This window comes from Macaca mulatta, chromosome 13 (assembly GCF_049350105.2).
Source record: "Macaca mulatta isolate MMU2019108-1 chromosome 13, T2T-MMU8v2.0, whole genome shotgun sequence".
In the NCBI taxonomy this organism is placed as follows: Eukaryota; Metazoa; Chordata; class Mammalia; order Primates; family Cercopithecidae; genus Macaca; species Macaca mulatta.
This window is the reverse complement of record NC_133418.1, coordinates 19,920,662-19,939,317: the sequence shown is the minus strand read 5'-3', so window position 1 is coordinate 19,939,317 and position 18,656 is coordinate 19,920,662. Positions and strand designations below refer to the sequence as shown.

The 18,656-nt window shown below is 50.5% G+C and overlaps 1 protein-coding gene and 1 pseudogene across 2 annotated transcripts in view; one reads left to right on the top strand and one right to left on the bottom strand.

Moving 5' to 3' along the window:
• SH3RF3 (SH3 domain containing ring finger 3) overlaps positions 1-18,656 on the bottom strand; it is a 379,536-nt gene that overhangs the window by 156,191 nt on the left and 204,689 nt on the right. For both annotated transcript variants that reach the window (XM_015113123.3, XM_077960246.1), the window contains exon 2: positions 3,980-4,255. In XM_015113123.3, coding sequence (XP_014968609.3) covers positions 3,980-4,255 — 276 coding nt within the window. The remainder of the gene's footprint in view (positions 1-3,979; positions 4,256-18,656) is intronic.
• Positions 6,587-8,105, top strand: LOC144333975 (uncharacterized; annotated as a pseudogene).

Below are 18,656 nucleotides of genomic sequence, written 5' to 3'. Positions count from 1 at the left end.
GAGAAATGATTAAATGTTCAGTAGCATATGAAGGTCACATGGAAGAGTCTTAAGGTCTGACCAGATCAGGACAAATTGAGGGTGAGATGAGGGTTAGGACAGCGCAGTGGCTGCAGCCACCAAGCCCTGTGGCTCCTTCACATGGCACACCTGGTGGGGATTAGGGCAGACATGGCAAGCCTGGGGGCCCCGCTGCAGTCATGCGCAAAAGTGATTCCATGATCAGCGGGCACTCTCTAAGAAAACGCACGGCCTCTGAGGATGCCTGAGCATCCCAGCTGGAACTCACGAAAAGCAGCACAGGCCCCGCACAGCAAACGCAGCTGCTTGGCAAGGCGACCACAATGTTCCCATTAACTGAAAGCTACAGAGTAGAGGCTCAATAAACCCTTGCCAAATCTGGCAGGTGAACTGAGTAAGACAATATAGAATTAGCCACTCAAAGAAAAGAGTAGTTCACATTCCCCTCCTGTGCTCCAAGCCCTAGGCTCAGCAATTTATTTGTATCACCCCAGAGTGCACACTGGCATCCTGACTGGGAAGACAAGGTGCTCCTGGCCCAGCAAGGTTATATGTCACCCTAAATCACAGAGCTGGCATGGGGCCCTCACTGCAAGGCCCTGCCAAGGCCAGCCCCTCCCGGGTGACTGGCCCAGCACGTGTGGAGGCTCCTCAGAAACCAGCTGGCAGAGCTGGGCCCACAGCTCTTCCTACTTGTCATCTTTTTATTTGCATATGCCCAGCTTTCTGGAGTGGGACTACTAAGAAGTAATAAAATGTCATTTTTTAAAGCTGCTTTACAAAAACTGATTATTCATTCTCTTCTGAAATAAAGCAAAGACTAGATTTTAGAAGGACTTTAATTAATGCCCCTTTAACAGGACTATTCAAAAGCACACACCAAAGGTAAAAATCTTGCTTTGATCCACCTACTTTAAACTCCATCAGTCTGCCACAGTGATGCTGTATAAAGGCAGGTTACACCATCGTAGCTTTCAGAGACCCTTCTTTCCTCCCTGACCCTGGGACAGAACATATCCAAAGAATAAAAACATTTCCCAGAGGGGAGACCAAGCTGGCTTGAACCAGCACCTACGCTGCAGCACAGGAACCATTTGGTTCCTGGAGGTCTGATTCACACGGAGACTGTCAGAGCCAGTGTGTCACCTCGGCCGCATGCCAGGCACGGGGGAAGTGAGGTGGGTCAGACCCACCGTGGGGGAAAACAGGAACTGAGCAGAGAGTCATGTGGAGTTGCCCATGTCTCTTGGAGCCTTTATTTGCGGACACTGGGGAGTGAGAGATGCAACAGGACAGGACAGGTAGCAGGGGTGGCCATTTGCTACCCGACCTCGCCCCGTGGAGGTCAGAGGGTGAAAGTGGGCACAGGGGCGTGGCAGGAAGGTTGTGTCACAGCACAGGTCCCTCTGGGGATCACACCCAAAGGCCTCTAATTCTCCACATTAACCCACAGGATTCAAGTAAAGAAAGTCCTTGAACAAAGAATCTGTGATCTGACACTTTCCCCTCGCCTCCTGTGGGAGCCGTCACAGATCCTGTAACAGGAGACGCTGGGCCTCCCGTGGCTGGTGCCTCTGCCCTCAGTTCAACCCAGAGGTCACCTTCCAGAGAGCCTGGGCAGCCACGCCCACCTTGATGGTGACATTGGCCACCTGGGAACACACGGACCCCTGCTCGGCTACCCCCACTCCACATGCCAACCACAGAATGAGTCTAAGCCTGACGGCTCTAATTTCACTGTTTCTTGTGAATTATGGAACATGGAATTCCATCACTGACTACTCAGGAGCCCACACTAAATGCCTGGCCTACCCCTGGTGATCCGATGCAGCTCATGAGCCTCTGGCCTGTCTTCTGCACATTCTCCACTGGCCTGTCTCCTGCACCTGACTCTGGGCCCCAGAGGGCAGCACAGCAGCTCTAGTACCCGACACGGAGTCAGGGCCCAGTATGTTTCTGTGGAATAATGGGCAGGTGCCCTTTGTCCTCTTGTCCAGTGGGCTCTAGCCTTCAGCCTGGGGTTGCACATCCGGGGCAGAGGCCCGTGGAATGCAGCACGTTATATGGTGATGACAGGAAAGGCAGGCAGTTGCTCCCGCCCAGAGAAGCTGGGCCTGCCCACAGGCTCCAGGGCCCTGCGACAGCCCCTTCACAGCGGGCTCTCCTGTGAGGCCCCTGGAGGAGGGCCTGGGCTCTGCAGCTGGAGCCTGCCAAGCCTGGAGGAGCCTGGAGCCATTACGGGGTCTGTCTCCTTAGCAAGGCCGTGACCGGACCCTGAGAGTTCAGAGGTCCCTGCTCTTGATCGTGAGTGACCATCTGGGCCACCAGTGGCCCCAGGTCTTCTCTTGGGGAAGAAGAGTCCACTGGGCAGAGAAGCAAGGTGGGTTTCTGTGTGCCTAAAAATAGCCCAAGGAGGCTGCTCCTCTCGCCCTCCGACTGAGCTGGGAGGGAGGGAGGCACCGGTGCAGTTTCCTGGGAAGCTGTGCAGCCAGATGACAATCGGAATTAGCATCAGAACACCTTGATAAAAGGAAGGGAGAAGGAGTTGAATCCCTGAATGAAAAATAGATTATTCACTGTCAGGCTGAACAATAGAACAAGACATAAATAGCAGCCACGCGCAGGACATGCCAATTTTGCTCAAAAACAGCGTGCATGGCTCTCCTACCGCCCTCCAGAGCGTGCCACCGCCGAGCTCTGCACTCAGCAGATGGGGGAGAGAGCAGTGGCCTCTCGGAGGCAGGAAGGACGTGGGCTTTAGAAGCAGAGATTTGAGTTAGAATTCTAGTTCTGTTATTTACAACTCTGTGTGTGTGTGTGTGTGTGTGTGTGTGTGTGTGTGTGTGTGTGTCAGAGAGAAAAGAGAGAGAGAGAGAGAGAGAAAGAGAAACACTGACACAGAGAGACACAGGCAAGACAGAACGAGTGAGGAGAGAGAACACAATGACTTCTTGGCATCTAAAATACCGTGAGGCTGACATAAGGGAAGAATTGCCTGTGTAGGGAGGTGGGAAGAATGTTGAGTGTTAACATTAGAGATCTGCATTAGGATTCTGGCTTTGTCATTTACATCTGGGGGCCGCAGGGAGCAGGTGTAGGAGGGGCAGGGGATGGAGGAGACACAGGAGACAGGACATGAAGATGAAAAGGAGGAAGGGGAAGCAGGAGGGAGAGAGGACCTAGCAACCAGCCTGGATAAGTTACAAAGCCTCTCAGAGCTTTGGTTTGCACATGGAGAAAACAAGGTTCCAACTATTTCCCCTGGAACCTGGGACAGCTGTAAAGACCAAGTGTGAGCTTGTTGGTTGAGCACTTGGTGCAGATAATTATTCAACAGCAACTGCCAGGACAGCCAGAACCAGTCTCCTCTGCACCTCACCCAGCCCTCGTACTCAACTTCACCTGTCAGTACTATTTCATTTGCTCCCAAATGTTTGCTTCACAGGGCTCCCTATGCACCTGGCTGGCCCTGCCTCAGGTGCCCTACAGGACAGGGCTGTGATGCACAGATGTGAGGCCCCAGCTGTCACCCCCCGTGAGCTGACCAGGGTCTCTGTAGCAGCTTCCCCTGATAAGCCCCTCTCGCGGGACCTCAAGAGTCCTGGAGAGGCGTCATTCCGCCACACCTGCGTCAGCGCTCAGACCCATGACTCAGGTTAACTGCGGGTTCTGCTCTTGGTGCTGATGGAGGCTCATATTATCTCAAGTTCTCACGTAGCTCTGAGCTGGAGCTGTGTGTCAGGCTGCTGCCCTCCATAGCATTCAACCAAAAAAACTACCACCCCATTCACGGAGGCACAGGGAGGGAGGCTGGGTCATTTGCTCAGGGTTCTGGGAGGAGCCAGGATTCAGAATCTGAGGAAAGGCACTGTCTGGCTGCAGGCCTGTGGCTGGGAAGAGCCCTGAGTGGCACAGAGGCTGCACGGGCTGGCGGGGCCCACCCCAGAGCCCACCTTACCTTGGTGAAGGTCAGACAGTCCTTGTCTTGGTCTTTGTCCTTCATCTCGAAATCATAAAGTGCTTTTCCCTGGGGCGGGGCGTGTGGCAAGGGCTGGATGCACTGGATATAGCTGGCTGGGAGAAAGCCCTGTGTGCCGTGCAGCTCGCCATGGTACCACTGTTCATCCACTTTGCGCCGCAGGACGATGATGTCCCCCTTATTGAACTTGAGGTCGCCGGGTTCCTTCCCCTCGTAGCTGTAGAGGGCCTTGCCATAGGGAAGCAGGCAGGGATTCTGCAAGCAAGAGACAGCATGTGGTCAACGGGCAGGCTCCTTCCCAGTGCCCAGAGTGGATCTGCCGGGGCAGGCCGGGGCTTCCCGGGGGCTTTCTGTGTCCTGGGGGTGCATACAAAGTGCCCCACAAGTGAAAAATATTTTAAAGAAACAGCCTGTCACAGGAACACGCACATACCGAGGCCCCACCGAGATAAGAGGGTCCCCATCATAGCCATTTCTCCTAAACAGGATACTGTCTGGGGCCTTCCACACAGACCACCTCATTCTGTGCAGAAAGGACTCTGAAGTAGGTGCTGGCTGATCTTCATGTACAGATGGGGACACTGAGGCACACAGAGGGAAGGTGACTTTCCCAAGGCGCACACCTAGGAGCAGTAGGTGGAATCTGAACCCAGGGGGTCTGGGCTCAGAATTTCTTACCCAATACTCTGCTGAATCACTTTCCATTGGTTCCTATTTCTCAGGCATTTTAGTCTAAGAAGCTGCCAGATTTCTAGCAAGTATCCAACAATTTTTTTTTCTTTACTTCTTCTACGTAATAGTCACAGCAACTCAGAGCATGCTCCAGGGGTTGAAGCTGAGCAGCAGGCATGCATGGCATCCGTCGTGCTAAGCGTCCCACTCAGCAGACTCATGGCCAGCAGCACACACACGAGGACGATGACAAACAGCCTGTGTAGAGCACAAGAGCTGTGCCCAGGCACAGGGGTCCTAACAAGCAGTCCCCGGCCATCACAGACCCCCAACCATGACACACAACTTTCTGCTGCGTGTACCTGTAGCAGTCTGTTCCAGAAGTACATTTTCAAGGGCATAAGACTGTATCCTCCTAACACGAGCGACGTTCTTGTATCCGTTGGAGGAAAACCAATCTGTCTGCACCTGTTCTGTCATCCTCGGTCTCAAACCATGACTAGCTCTGAAATCCAAACAAGATTCTAGGCTGCTTCTGCTTGTCAGCGATAAGGAGCCTGTCAAAGAATCCCGAAACTGCCGGGCGCGGTGGCTCAAGCCTGTAATCCCAGCACTTTGGGAGGCCAAGACGGGCGGATCACGAGGTCAGGAGATCGAGACCATCCTGGGTAACACAGTGAAACCCCGTCTCTACTAAAAATACAAAAACTTAGCCGGGCGAGGTGGCAGGCGCCTGTAGTCCCAGCTACTCGGGAGGCTGAGGCAGGAGAATGGCGTGAACCCGGGAGGCGGAGCTTGCAGTGAGCTGAGATCCGGCCACTGCACTCCAGCCTGGGTGACAGAGCGAGACTCCGTCTCAAAAAAAAAAAAAAAAAACAAAGAATCCCGAAACTGATGTGATGTCTTCGTCCACTTCCTGGGCTTCTCTTAACTGGCCCTGTCTCATCATGACCATCTGGCCACACGGGCCTCTCTCCCTTTCCTTTATGGGTGGCCAATACCCGCTCAACTGTGGGAGCTTTGTCAGAGGTCAATCCTGTGCCAGAGGAAAACCAAAGGAAAGCCTTGCATTGTCCGAGTGTCAATACCCAACGATTTTCCTACCAGAAGCCGCATTTTCTCACCAGGGCTGCCTATGCCAAGGAGTTCTTCAGTATTCGAATCAATCAATAGAAGCACAAAAGCCTGAAGCAGTAGTACATCGAAAAACTCTTTGTGGAGGACTTAATAGCATGTTGGCAACTCAATCATTCTACATTTATGTTTCAGCAACGTCAAACGACAGCAGTTAAGAGAGAGCCTGCTGGCAAATTGACAAACAGCCACCACTGACCAATTAAACAGTAACACCAGAGGATTTTTCATTGCAGAACTCGAAGAGAAAAAAAAATCCGTTTGCTTCCAATAATACTCATTCTGGATAGCTTTGTAGTGCGAGCACAATAGTGTGTAACGAGCCCCAATTTTAGAGAGTGGAGGCAAGGGGTAATTTGCAAGACAAGCACTGTGATCAGAAAAAAACTGGAAGGGGCAGTTGGCTGCAAGCCATCAGAATAATTCCACTGCCACACAGGGGCCACTCAGCCGCCAGCCAGGGAATCTCAATTTGGGACAATTCTGTCTGAAGATATTTTTGGCTATCACAACCAGAAGGTGGGGTGCTACCAACATGTAACAAGTAAAAGCCAGGGACATTGCCAAACATCCCACAATGCCCAGGACAGTCCCTGCTACAAAGAAAGACCCGGCCCAGAGCATCAGCAGGTTAAGAAACCGTGGTCCAGCCTGTTTGGTTAAGTTTACAAAAAAAGACAGAGTAAGGTTCCTTGTTCTAATAGAACTTAGTCTACGAACACTTTAAAAGTTAAATATAACATGTATTTTCATGATGGGAGTATTTTCACTATTGGCTACATGGAGACACTTAGATATCCATCAAGGTAAGCGGTTTTAAAGGGATGGTAAGAAAAAAAAACATGCTGTGAAGTTGAAAAACCAGCCTCAACAAGATGCACACAAAAAAAGCTTTGCTTTGTCAGGGAATGACTCCATTTCCTTTCATTCTCAAATCACAGGGGTAAGGCTTAAAAGCCGTGTTATAAGAGCTATAGACTCGGTGGCTGTTTGGTGACTTTTGCTACCATTGGTAACAACTGCGGGCAGGAAGGGCCAGCTTTGCACCTGCCTCCATGCGGCACTCCCTTCTGCAGCCAGCTCGTGCTATCTGAGCACACACACCTCCCTGCAATGCCCCTGTGAGAAGGGGACACTGTGTTTCCTCCCCGGCCTCCCCACCATCGGCCTTCTCTAGACTGGTTGACATAAAGGCCCCCTGAAGACACCACTCACACCCACACTGTGTAACTGCGGCCCCGACTTAGGTAGTGTGGCAGGGAAAGCTGGGGTGTAGGGCCAGAGAAACTGAGGCACCTTCCACCAGGCAGCCTGGGGCTGTAGGCCACCGCCCAGGACAGAGGCACTCTGTGAGGCACACACTCCTGAATCACAGGGGGATTCTGCCTTTCATGAATTCTCCGGAGGGACCATGGCCTCACTGGCATCAGCACTGTGGCCTGCAGGTCTCCTTGATGCCCCCCCCTTCACTGTCGCAGACCCCAGCTTGACCTGCCTCTGTGCCAGTGGCCCTCAAATCAACCTGTGCCTGTGACGTCCCTTCTGATTAGCGGACTTGATGTGAACCCAGATGCCTGCCTGACGGCTCTGCTGGACATCCACAAGCTCCTAGAGGCCATCATCTGTCCCTCCAGCCCTGCCTCCTGTGGCCATGGAATCCCCACTCAGCTGCTGGGCAGGGACCTTCAGTCACCCCTGTGCCCACCCTTTCCCTTGGCCTGGGCACTCCTCCTGCCAACTCCATTTCTGAGCTCTCACCCAGAGGGCCGTGCACCCTCCCCCTCCCGCTGCCTTGCCTGCCATCTATCCTGCGCCCAGTGCAAACCTCCTCCAGTGGTCTCCTGGCTCATCAGCCTGTCATGGGCTGGATGCCCAAATGCAGGGCCAAGCTCACACAACTGCTACTTATGAGCTTCAATGGCTGCCTGCTGACCTCAGGGGATCCGAGCTCCTCGGCACAGCAGCCGAGGTCCCCTAAGCTGGCCTCAGCACACCTGCCCAGCCACAGCAGACAGCGTCCTCAGTCACAAGAAGTCTGTGCTTCTGGAACCTAGAACCTGCAGGGTTTTGCAGACAGAGCTCCATGCTACTTCCTCTGCCCTTCTCACTCCCTCTGAAACCCATACTGCTCCCCCGTTACCAACTGTGCCCTCCTAATTCCATCAGCCACTCACCAGCCATCCTAACTCTATCAGCCACCTTCCTAATTCCTTCGCTTCTATGCCACCAAGGCCCCCAGGACGAGGCTGTGCTGTTCACCCTGATGACCTCAGGCCCCAGGAGTGTTCTCCCTGCATAGCAGATCCCCTCTATGTGCTGTTAATTCAAAGGCACTCAGGTTAGTCCTGAGTCAGGCCTGGATGGGGATGCAGAAGGTAAAGTTAGAAAAGAAGTATCTGGGACCGGGTATGGTGGCTCACGCCTATCATCTTAGCACTCTGGAAGGCTGAGGATGGAAAATCACTTGAGGCCAGGAGTTTAAGGCTAGCCTGGGCAACATACTGAGACCCTATCGCTAAAAAAAAAAAAGAAAGAATTTTTTTTTTTTAAATAGCCAGACATTGTGGCAAGTACTTGTAGTCTCAGCTATTGGGAGGCTGAGGCAAGATGACTGAGTGAGCCTGGGAGTTCCAGGCTGCAGTGAGCAACGATCGAACCACTGCACTCCAGCCTGGGTGACAGAGCAAGACCCTGTGTCTAAGGAAAAAAAAGGAAACCAGGGCAGGAGTAGGGCAGAAGCAGGGACAGACTAGAGACTGTACTCCTGGCCACCACTCCACAGGCGGTGACCCACCTGCTGGCCCCAACCCGCCTGCTGGCCTCGAGGCTGGGACTGAGAGCATGACTCTCGGAGCAAGCAAGCTGTGAGAGCATGCGGGCTGCAGGTGGGGCCTGTTTGCCTTGCTGGCTGGTGAGCCAGGAGAAGTGGAGAAGCGTAGGGGAGAGAGAAGGCAGGAGAGAGAAGGCAAGAGAGCCCCCTGTATCCCCATCTCAGACTGCCAGACTCAGATTTGACAGAGCAAAACCAAGAGGGGGAATGAATCTTTTTAAGATGCAGGACACATTTCTGAGGGAAAGAAAAAAAAAAGAGTTAAGGAAGGTGCCGAGAGGCAGTTTACTTGGAGGAGCAGCAGCAGCCAGAAACTGGATCTCATCAGGAAATACTCATATGGGTGACACCCGGCACCTCCAGAGTCTTTCATCTTCAAAGCTCTTTATAAGATTAACTAATTAGTGCATGGAAGGGGCCTAGGGCAGGCAGATGCTATTATAGGGGAGAAAAGATTTCTGCAGATTTCGCAGCAGCAACCCGGAGGCCTCTATGTCCCAGCCTCCACACCCACCCAGGAGGGTGGCCAGCTGCTCCAGAGCCTGTTTGCTTTCTGCCCACAGACGCGTTTGCAAGAACTTCTCACACTGTGGCGTGCTCCCCTTTAGAGGAATTTCATTCAAACACTGTCACTAAGCCGCCATTATTTGGGCTCAAGACATTAAGAAAAAGAAATAAAAGGAAAAGGGAAAACCCATCTGGGATGCCTACAGGACAATTAACACCAGCCACCCCTGCAAGGCATTAATAATAATTAAAACTTATAATGTCAATTTCATGGCTCATTACTCAGATGTGGCACACACATCTTCCTCTGGGCTTAATGTCCTACCCGTGGAGACGGCGCTCACGTGGGCACAATGGCGCCATCTCTGGCTTCTACTGGAATCAGGCACGTGGCAGCAGGCTCTAATGAATGTGCTCCTGACAGCCCTGGGTGGGACTCTCAGGCAAGCCATACCCCTGAGCAAGGGCGGGTGTCAAAGCCGGCCTGCAGCGTGGGGAGGGCACGACCCCGACTGGCCTATTCCAGACCTCCCGGCAAGCTGAGGTGGAGAGCGTGGAGCACCGGCTCCCTGTGTTTAAGACCCTAAGGATGCAATCTTTCCAGGAGAGCACTTGCCACGGCTCTCGCTACCTGCTTTCAATGGAGGGCCCCCTCCACGGTTAGCCCATCGGGACAGATTCCCGCCTGTTTTGCTCACTGGTGGATCCCCCGCTGCTGGCCTGACACAGATGACACGCTCGATATATCTTCGGAACGAATTAACACACAGACTAGCAAACCAGTCCCCTGGGACGGGGGCCTTGGCTCACAGCTTCTATCTGGCCCATTATTTTTCCCAAAATATGAGATTCACGGTCCAGGTGACCCAAGATCCAGTTGCTAACAGCAGCTGGGCCTGGAGGAATGGGGAAAATCCCAGGGATGGCTGATGGGGAGTGGGGCATTCCAGCCAGAGGTTCAGCCCATGCAAAGGCCCGGAGTTCCAGATGGACACAGGGCCTGCCCACGGGCAGTCTCCAGACCTGTATAGCACAGCATGTGGCCAGCCGAAAAGTGTCAGGAAGATGAACACGTTCGTCCACAGGCCCTGAAGGGTGAGACCCTAATCGTACACACACCAAGCACTGCAAGATCGGATAATGCGGCAGAGACAGTTAATGACCCCCTGATACCCACTCTCTGCTTCTTTTGTCTGGGAGAATACTCCAAATTTCAACTGAGGTCAAGCTTCCAGCAGAAGCCTTCATTTTCCAGCCTTGCCTGCAGGCAGCCGTGGGTAGGTGTCCACGTTTCTGTCCACGGAATGCAAGTCCAAGTGATTCCTGCACATTCTGGAGCACGTTTTATAATGACTCGCATAAGGAAATCTGTCTTCCCACGGGCTGCATGGTAGATATGGTAGGGTGGGCCAGTTTTTCCATCAAACATTATGCTCAGAGCAAAGGGGGAAGAAACCTGGGTCTTGGGGTGACCTTGCAGAACATACCCCCGGACCATGAAGTAAGAAAAAGGAAATTCGATCTTATCTGAGCCATCACGTTTTGGGATCTTATTCACAGCTTAGCCTATATTCTGACTCATTCAGGAAGTCTCAGGTGTATTTACAATTTCTTCAGCTCGTAAGCATTTTTCAAGCCAAGGCATTGACTTTCATAGCACTGCTGAGGGTTATCATTTATGTGCTGTCATCTTTAAATAGCACTTTCAACTCAGAGACTCTCAGATTTAGAAAAGGCACGACTCTTGGCCTTACCTTATTTTAAATAATGTATTTACCAGAGTGTACCCCATCTTTCAGTTCATAGATTTAATCTGCGATGAAGAAGTTTGTTACTGTATCACACTGCAACCAGAGGTTCCCAGGTTTTCGTTTTACAGATAATTAGATTTCGAGTTCCTTTGTCCCTTTTTCTCATTCAAAGCTGCTTGTTGGGTCCTTTTTCTTTCGTCCTCTCTTTTCTTCTGACAGTTTCTTCTTTTCCCGTATTTGCACACTCATTCGTCCAAGAATTGATGAAGAATTGATGAAATAAGACAAAGGAGGAAAACACAACTTGCCCTTCACATACAGGGTGACGAGGCCACTGCTAAGCTGCTGTGTGGGATGCAACTGTGAAGACATAAATTGTCTACAGCCAAGAGCTAGCTGCCTGTAGCAGTTTCATGTTGCAGCCAGATTAGAGAGGATTTAAAAGCAAATTTACTTTTCTTTTTTTCTTCCTTTTTTTACTTTTCCCAGACTTTGTTGTGGCCTGTTTCCCTGTTGCATCAAAGCAGCGGTTAGGTCATCTGCGGTGGCCTTAGGCAGCACCTTTTGACAAAGTACCTTGGGCTTAGTTTTCCCATAAACCGGAGATACTCAAATCTGCCCTTCCATGCTTCTTAGTATGTCGAGAACAAAACTGATGATACGTAAAGAACTTTGTGTCTCCTAATGAAGAAGGAGTTATAAAGAAAAATGATCACTGACTACTTGCTGAGGGAAACAGATGTTCCAGGACATGGGTGCCCGGGCCAGGAAAGGCAGATGCTTCAAAGTGTAGAAAGCGGCCAGTGGTGATCCCTCCTCGTGCACTGCAGCAGAAGTCAGATGGGAGAACTGAGGACCACCCCTCCAGCATCTGCACACATTTGCTGAATAAGTGAATTCAGCAAAGAACCGATGCACAAGTCCTTGGGTGTAGACCCTCTCTTGCCCTCAGGGTTGAGGTATGTGCTTCTCTGGGTTCCAGCAGTACTGGGGCTCTCATCCCGACCTCGCCCCTTCCTGTCCTGAGCACCTCCTGTGTGCCCGCTGCTCCTACCTCTACCTGTGAGACCCACAGGATCCTTACAGCAACCCTGTGAGCTTGGCCTTATATTATCTGCACTTTACAGATAGGAAATTGGGACACAGTGAGGTCCAGTAACTTGCCCAAGGTCCAAGAGACAGGACTGGACCCAGGTGGTCTGACCTCTCAGCCTGTGCACTGCTGGCTACACACATCACCTCCTCAAAGTAACACAGCCATTATTTAGCTGCTGCTCCCCACCAGACACCCCTGATAGCTGATTACTGCTCACAGGACTCCTGTGAAATAGGAATTATGGTCCTTTTATAAGTGAGAAAAAATGCAGCAAGGTGGGCAAATTCCTCAGCATCACAGAGCATGTAATCGGGCAACCAGCTTCCAACCACCTGCCTCCTCCTCCCTCCCCCAGAAGGCGAGGGAGGCCTCTGTGGAGCCCTGATAATTGTTTAATTATGGAAGGAAAAGGGCAGCTGTGGGTCGGTCATCCATTAGGCCAGGAGGGTCCAGATCTGTTTACGTTTACCCAGTTCGGAGATGCACTGCTCACTTCCTCACTTTCTGGGAAGACAGCTCCCATGCTGTGAGCTGGTATTTGCAGCGTTCTAGGCATGTTCTGATAATGTGTACTTACAGGAGCACTTGAGCAAGTCCCCAGCAACCACCAGGCACCTTGAAAAGTGCTCCTGTGATCCCTCCCAGGGAACAAAGGCCTCGCTACCTGCAACCCCTGCAGCCCCACCCAGGCCCTCCAGGACCTGCATCCAGCTGATTCCTGGCCGGCCCCATCTCTCACCTTTCAACTGGCCCTTTGGGCAGCACACTCACCAGGGCCTCCTTCATGGGTGGCCTCGGGTCAGCGGGGCCTTGCACTGGGGACCTGGATCTCCAGCCACCTCAGAAGACCAAGAGGACAGGAGGGAAACGAAAGAGGGGACTAAAGGCAGAGGATTCCTTGTAGGTCCTTATTTCAACCCAAACCAACCACCACATCATCTTAATATATACACATTTTTCACATCATTATTTTCATGTTACCCCTCACCCCCCCCAAAAAAAAAGTTGACCCTTGAACCAACATGGGTTTAAACTGCAAGGGTCTACTTGTATGTGGATTTTTTTCAATAAGTTATACTGAGTGTGCCCCCGTCCTCTGCCTCCCCGTCCACCTCCTCTACCTTTTCTCTGCCTGAGACAGCAAAGCCAACCCCTCCTCCTCCTCAGCCTACACAACGTGAAGATGATGAAAATGAAGACCTTTATGATGATTCACTTCCACTTAATGAATAGTAAATATATTTTCTCTTCCTTACAGTTTTCTAAATAACAATTTCTTTTCTCTAGCTCGCTTTATTATAAGAACACAGTATATAATGTATAGTTCTTCCAAGATATGTGTCTATCAACTGTGTGTGTTATCAGTAAGGCTTCTGGTCAACAGTAAACTCTTAGGGGTTGAGTTTGGGGGAGTCAAAAGTTACATGCAAGACTGGGCGCGGAGGCTCAGGCACTTTGGGCCCGAGGCGGGTGGATCACGTGAGGTCAGGAGTTCGAGACCAGCCTGGCCAACATGGTGAAACTCCATCTCTACTAAAAATACAAAAATTAGTTGGGCATGATGGCACATGCCCATAATCCCAGCTACTTTCGAGGCTGAAGCAGGAGAACTGCCTGAACCCGGGAGACAGAGGATGCAGTGAGCCAAGATTGTACCACTGCACTCCAGCCTGGGCGACAGAGTGAGGCTGTCTCAAAAAAAAAAAAAAAAAAAAAAAAAAAAGTTATACACAGGTTTTTGACTGTGCTGGGGGTTGTTGCCCTAACTCCCGCATTGTTCAAGGGTCAAGTGTAATACAAAAAGGTAAGAAAAAATAAAGTATCTGTGAGCATCTGTGTAAAAAAATAAGTTTCCCTAAGAATCTGGCTCGAATGACAAAGGAAGGAGACCTATGTTAGAACTGGGTCCCCAGCGCTCGAGGAGTTTTGAGGGTGGCCATGAAGCTTCTTGCTGAAGAGCTCAATTCTGCCACATCCTGCCTGCTCTGTGGGTCAGTTTCCGTACCTCCAAAAAAAGCGTGCTAATTATCTGTCTCACAGGTATCCTAAATGTGAGATCAAATGAGTTAATACAGATGAGTTACTCGTAACAGAGACTGGCACACCGTAAGTACCAAAGGATGGTCTCCTGTTAGTAGCAAATAACTTGCAACTGGGGAAGCCACGAGACGGCAGCACACAGCGTGTTTACTGAAGTTCTCCACATCACATGACACACAGACTGGCAAGCTCCATCAAAAACAGAAGGAGGCCAGGTGCGGTCGGTCGCTCATGCCCGTAATCCCAACACTTTGGGAGGCCGCGGCAGGCAGATCACTTGAACTCAGGAGTTCCAGACCAGCCAGGGTAACATGGCGAAATCCCACCGCTACAAAAAAAAAAAAATAGACAGGCGTGGTGGTGCATGCCGGTAGTCCCAGCTACTCAGGAGGCTGAGGTGGGAGGATCACTTGAGCCCAGCAGGTTGAGGCTGCAGTGAGCAAGCTATGATTATGCCACTGCACTCCAGTTTGGGTGACAGAGTGAGACCCTGTCCCCCCCCCCAAAAAAAAAAAAAGGAGGCCTTAGCAAAACAAACTTGACCACCAAGATAACCCAGCTGGTAGCATACGGCATATGCTGATAGCATATGGCACAGCCATTCAAGAAGGTCCTAAGAAGGACGGTTCTTCCACCAACAGATGACGGACTTTCCTAGCAAACGTGCTAAAGGCTCAGGGAAGCTCCACAGACCTCTTGGGCAGGGTGGAAACGCTGAGGGTGATCCCGTGACCAGGGGTGCCTCCAGGACACCCGCCCTCGCCTGTACAGTCCCTTATCACCATCTGAGGAAAACATTTTGCTATATGTGAGGGGATGGCCACGGTGCAAGGCGCTGGGGACACCACACACAGGAGGACCTAGCCTTGGGTGCAGAGAAGTTATATGACAGATGGGAGCAGGGCCACAATGGGGCCAGCAGCCCCAAGCGCCCTGCACCCAGGGCTCCTGGAAGCCCTGCTGTGGGGAGAGAGGAGAGGGTCCCAGGACCAAGGGAGCCCAAGCTCTTACCTCTCAATACAGATAGGTCCAGAGGCTTTTACAAATCTTTAAATCATGTGGCCAATCTCAGGAAAAAAATCACCCAATGAGTCAGTTCGTACCTCCCTCTCTAGGAAGGCATTTAAGATACATAACATAAAAATGTGAAAACTATAAGTCCTGAATTTACATTTAGGATACTCAATAGGATTTGCTATCATGTTAAAAAATGTTAAGCCTGAATCAAAGCATACCTAATGGTTTGGGCTTATTTCACATAGATACTGCATTTGCCTGCTTTACACTGATTCTGTAATTTGCTGCCCACAGAGGATGAGGTCCGGCTGTCAGGGATGCAGACTGCCCTTGGCCCTGGGACAGGAGGAACTCAGCAGAATTCTTCACTGCACCAGGCGCTGATGGATACAGTTGGAGCAGGAGAGGGTCCCTTAGCATCCCATTTCCATGTTGATTTATAGAAATCCTTAACTCCAGATATTTAGTTACAAAACGCTTTGTCAACTTTGTAATGGAAATCTCCACAAAATTGGATGTTGCAGTTGCTTTTATAGACTTAAGGTGAACTTCATAAATAAGTTATTAATGCAAATAGTCTTAATGCAGAGAAACAAACAAACGCTCTCCCAAGTCGCTGCAAAGAGCATGTGCCTCAACGTGCTGGAATCATCATCCTCCCTTGGAAATTGGTTCCTTCGAGAGCAGCCTGCAGGGTACACGAGGCCTCACAGTGAGCTCTCAGCACGTGCTAGCCGTGGGCATGCCAGGACATTTGTTTGTACTCAAGGGAGAATCTTACTGGTAGCAGCATCCCTTCCAAATGTATTTTGCATGCTAGTGAGTCAATCCGATTATTTTCTGTTCTATCTGTGAGAAATTTGTTCTTGAAGACTTCACACTTTAATGTGACTTTGTAAACTCATTTTAAAGTAAAAATGGGTCTTTGGTTGTTGTTTTACCTAGTCTAGAGAACAAGACGGCCTTCCCAGCATGGCACTTCTTCCCCAGTGAGGGAGAATCCTTCTCCTGCAGGCCAGCTTCTGGGCAAGTGGTGATTTTTGAACTTCCTAAAGTAGTAAGTATTTTTGACCTTCTTAAGATATTAAATATTTTTGAACTTCCTAAAATATTAAAGAGCTTACTAGGCCTGCCTGAATTTTCAAAACGTAGGGAGAGGAATATCTTCTACGCTAAAGCTTTTCCTGATGGGTTCCAGATGTTGCCAGTCACTTAAATCAACCCGAATGTCTTAACAACATTGTGCTCTGAGTCTCACCCACATATCCCACTCCCAGCCCCCAAGTGCCTTTTTATGTTGAGTTGCTTCATTCATAAATACATCTTTCACATTCCTTTTATGCTTTCAGGTTTTCTAAGCATTTTCATAGGCTTTATTTAACTTTCACTCTTATCCTCTCTACAGCCGCGTAAGGTGGGAAGTGGTTTTGGGACATTTATGCAGTTAGTCAGCAAATCGGAATGAGTGCCCGTTACTTGCGGGGTGTGGTTCTGGCATGGGGTTTGGGAGTGAACAAAACGCTCAGAGGTCCCCACCCGGGTGGAGTTTATGTTCCAGTCAGGGGGCAGCAACAAAACATAGAAATAAGTAAAATCTAGAGAATATCAGAAAGTGGTTAAGTGTTAAGGGGACACATAAACCAGAGGAGGGGACATGAACGCTGGGATGGGGATAGGGTGAAATCTTAGAACGTCGTCACCAAGAAGGTAACTCAGCGACACGTGGACGAGCGAGGGCTAGTGGATGAGCATGTCCCAGCCCTGAAGGGCACGGGGGGCACTAGAGGAGCAGAGAGGAGGCGGCGTGTGGAGGAGGCACGGACTTCCCAGGGTTGGCGCTGTGGAAGGGCTGGAACAGCCCAGCAGAGACTCAGAAGGAAATAATTGTCATTGAGAGTTTTCAATGTGGAAACTGAGGCATGGGGAGAGGATAAAGAAACACCTGAGAAAACATGCTAAAAAGAGCCGTCCTCGTGTGGGACGGGTGATCGGCTGTGCCCCACAGTCCCCACAGCTGCTCCTCTGAGGTGTGTAGGCCCGAGAACTCCAGATCAGGAGCAAGGAATGGGTAACACCCAAGGATGCTGCAAAACGTCCTGACGAATCTGCTCCAAGAACAGGAAATGTTTGGTTTTGAAGCAGGGAGTGGTATTACCACGATGATCCTAGGCAGAAACCAAACCGTGTCTTCAGTGATCAGGGAGGACGTGTGAGTCACCAACACGGTGATGTAAATGGCGTTCTCAGAGCCTCGCACCAGGACGCATGGCCTGGGAAGGCACGCAAAGAGTTAAAAGCAGAACCTTTCCAGGAAGGTCAGCCTAAAAAGCAAAGAGAAAGGGACTCAGGGGCTTCTCAACAAAAATGCTGGGTTCCGCAAATATGCAGTCCACCTGTCTCGGAAGTGCTATTGAGGGGAGCAAGTGGCACCTAACATTCTAGTTGGAGAAGGAGAGAGAAACAGAGGCAGGAACAAACTCTTTCAGCAGCCTCCGCGACCCGTCACCTCCTGTTCTCACGAGTTGAAGAGGCACATTTTGCAGCTTTTTCTCCGCATCTACGTGTCACTTTCCCCTCACATCTGCATTATTACGAAGTGTGACTTCCTGTCACCATGCTGCCATCCCCCATTGGAATCAGCGCAGGGGACACCGTGGCTGCCTCACTGCATCCCTGGCATCCCCAGAGTGGGTGGGGGTTCCCCTGCTGGCTGGCACCACTGGCACCCTTCCTTTAGCCAGCCCACTCTGTGCGCTTATTGCCAGAAAAGTCAGCAGGGCTCTGGACCAACAGGAAGCCAAGGCACCCACACGGCTTTGTTTCCTATGGGAGGTACCCTGATGATGAGGCGGTCTTTATTTTTTTTAAATATATATATATTTTTTGAGGCAAGGTCCCACTCTGTCACCCAGGCTGAAGTGCAGTGGTATGATCATGGCTCACTCAGCCTCGACTTCCTGGGCTCAAGCAATCCTCCCACCTCAGCCCCTCAGCTGAGACTGCAGTTGCATGCCACCACACCTGGCTAATTTTTTTCTATTTTTTTGTAGGGATGGGATCTCACTATGTTATAGCCCAGGCTGAACTTCTGGGCTCAAGCAATCCTCCCATCTTGGCCTCCCAAAATGCTGGAATTATAGGCGTGAGCCACTGAACCTGGTTTTGAGGTGGTCTTTAAATGCAGAATTGTCTGTGATTTGAGGAAGCAACTGGACTTTCCTAAAGTCTTGGAAACTCGCCTGCCACCTTAAAAATTTAACACATTACTACTTGTCAGCAAGTACTCTGAACATGTCCCCATTATTAATTCTTATGAACTTCATAGCAACCTTAGGAGACAAGTATTATTTTTGGTGATATCATTGTTATATCATCATAATTATAATTATTAACATTATTATAATGGAGACATTATCTCCATATTATCTCCATTTTACAGTGGAGGAAACTAAGTCACAGAGCGGTTAATTAACGTGCTCAAAGTCATGCTGCCAATACGTGGCAGAGCTGGGATTTAAACCCTGGCAGTTTGGTTTCAGAGTTTGTGCCCTTATCTTCTATGCCAGCAGTCGGCAAACTTTGTCTCTAGTGGAGCGAGGCAGCTTTGCA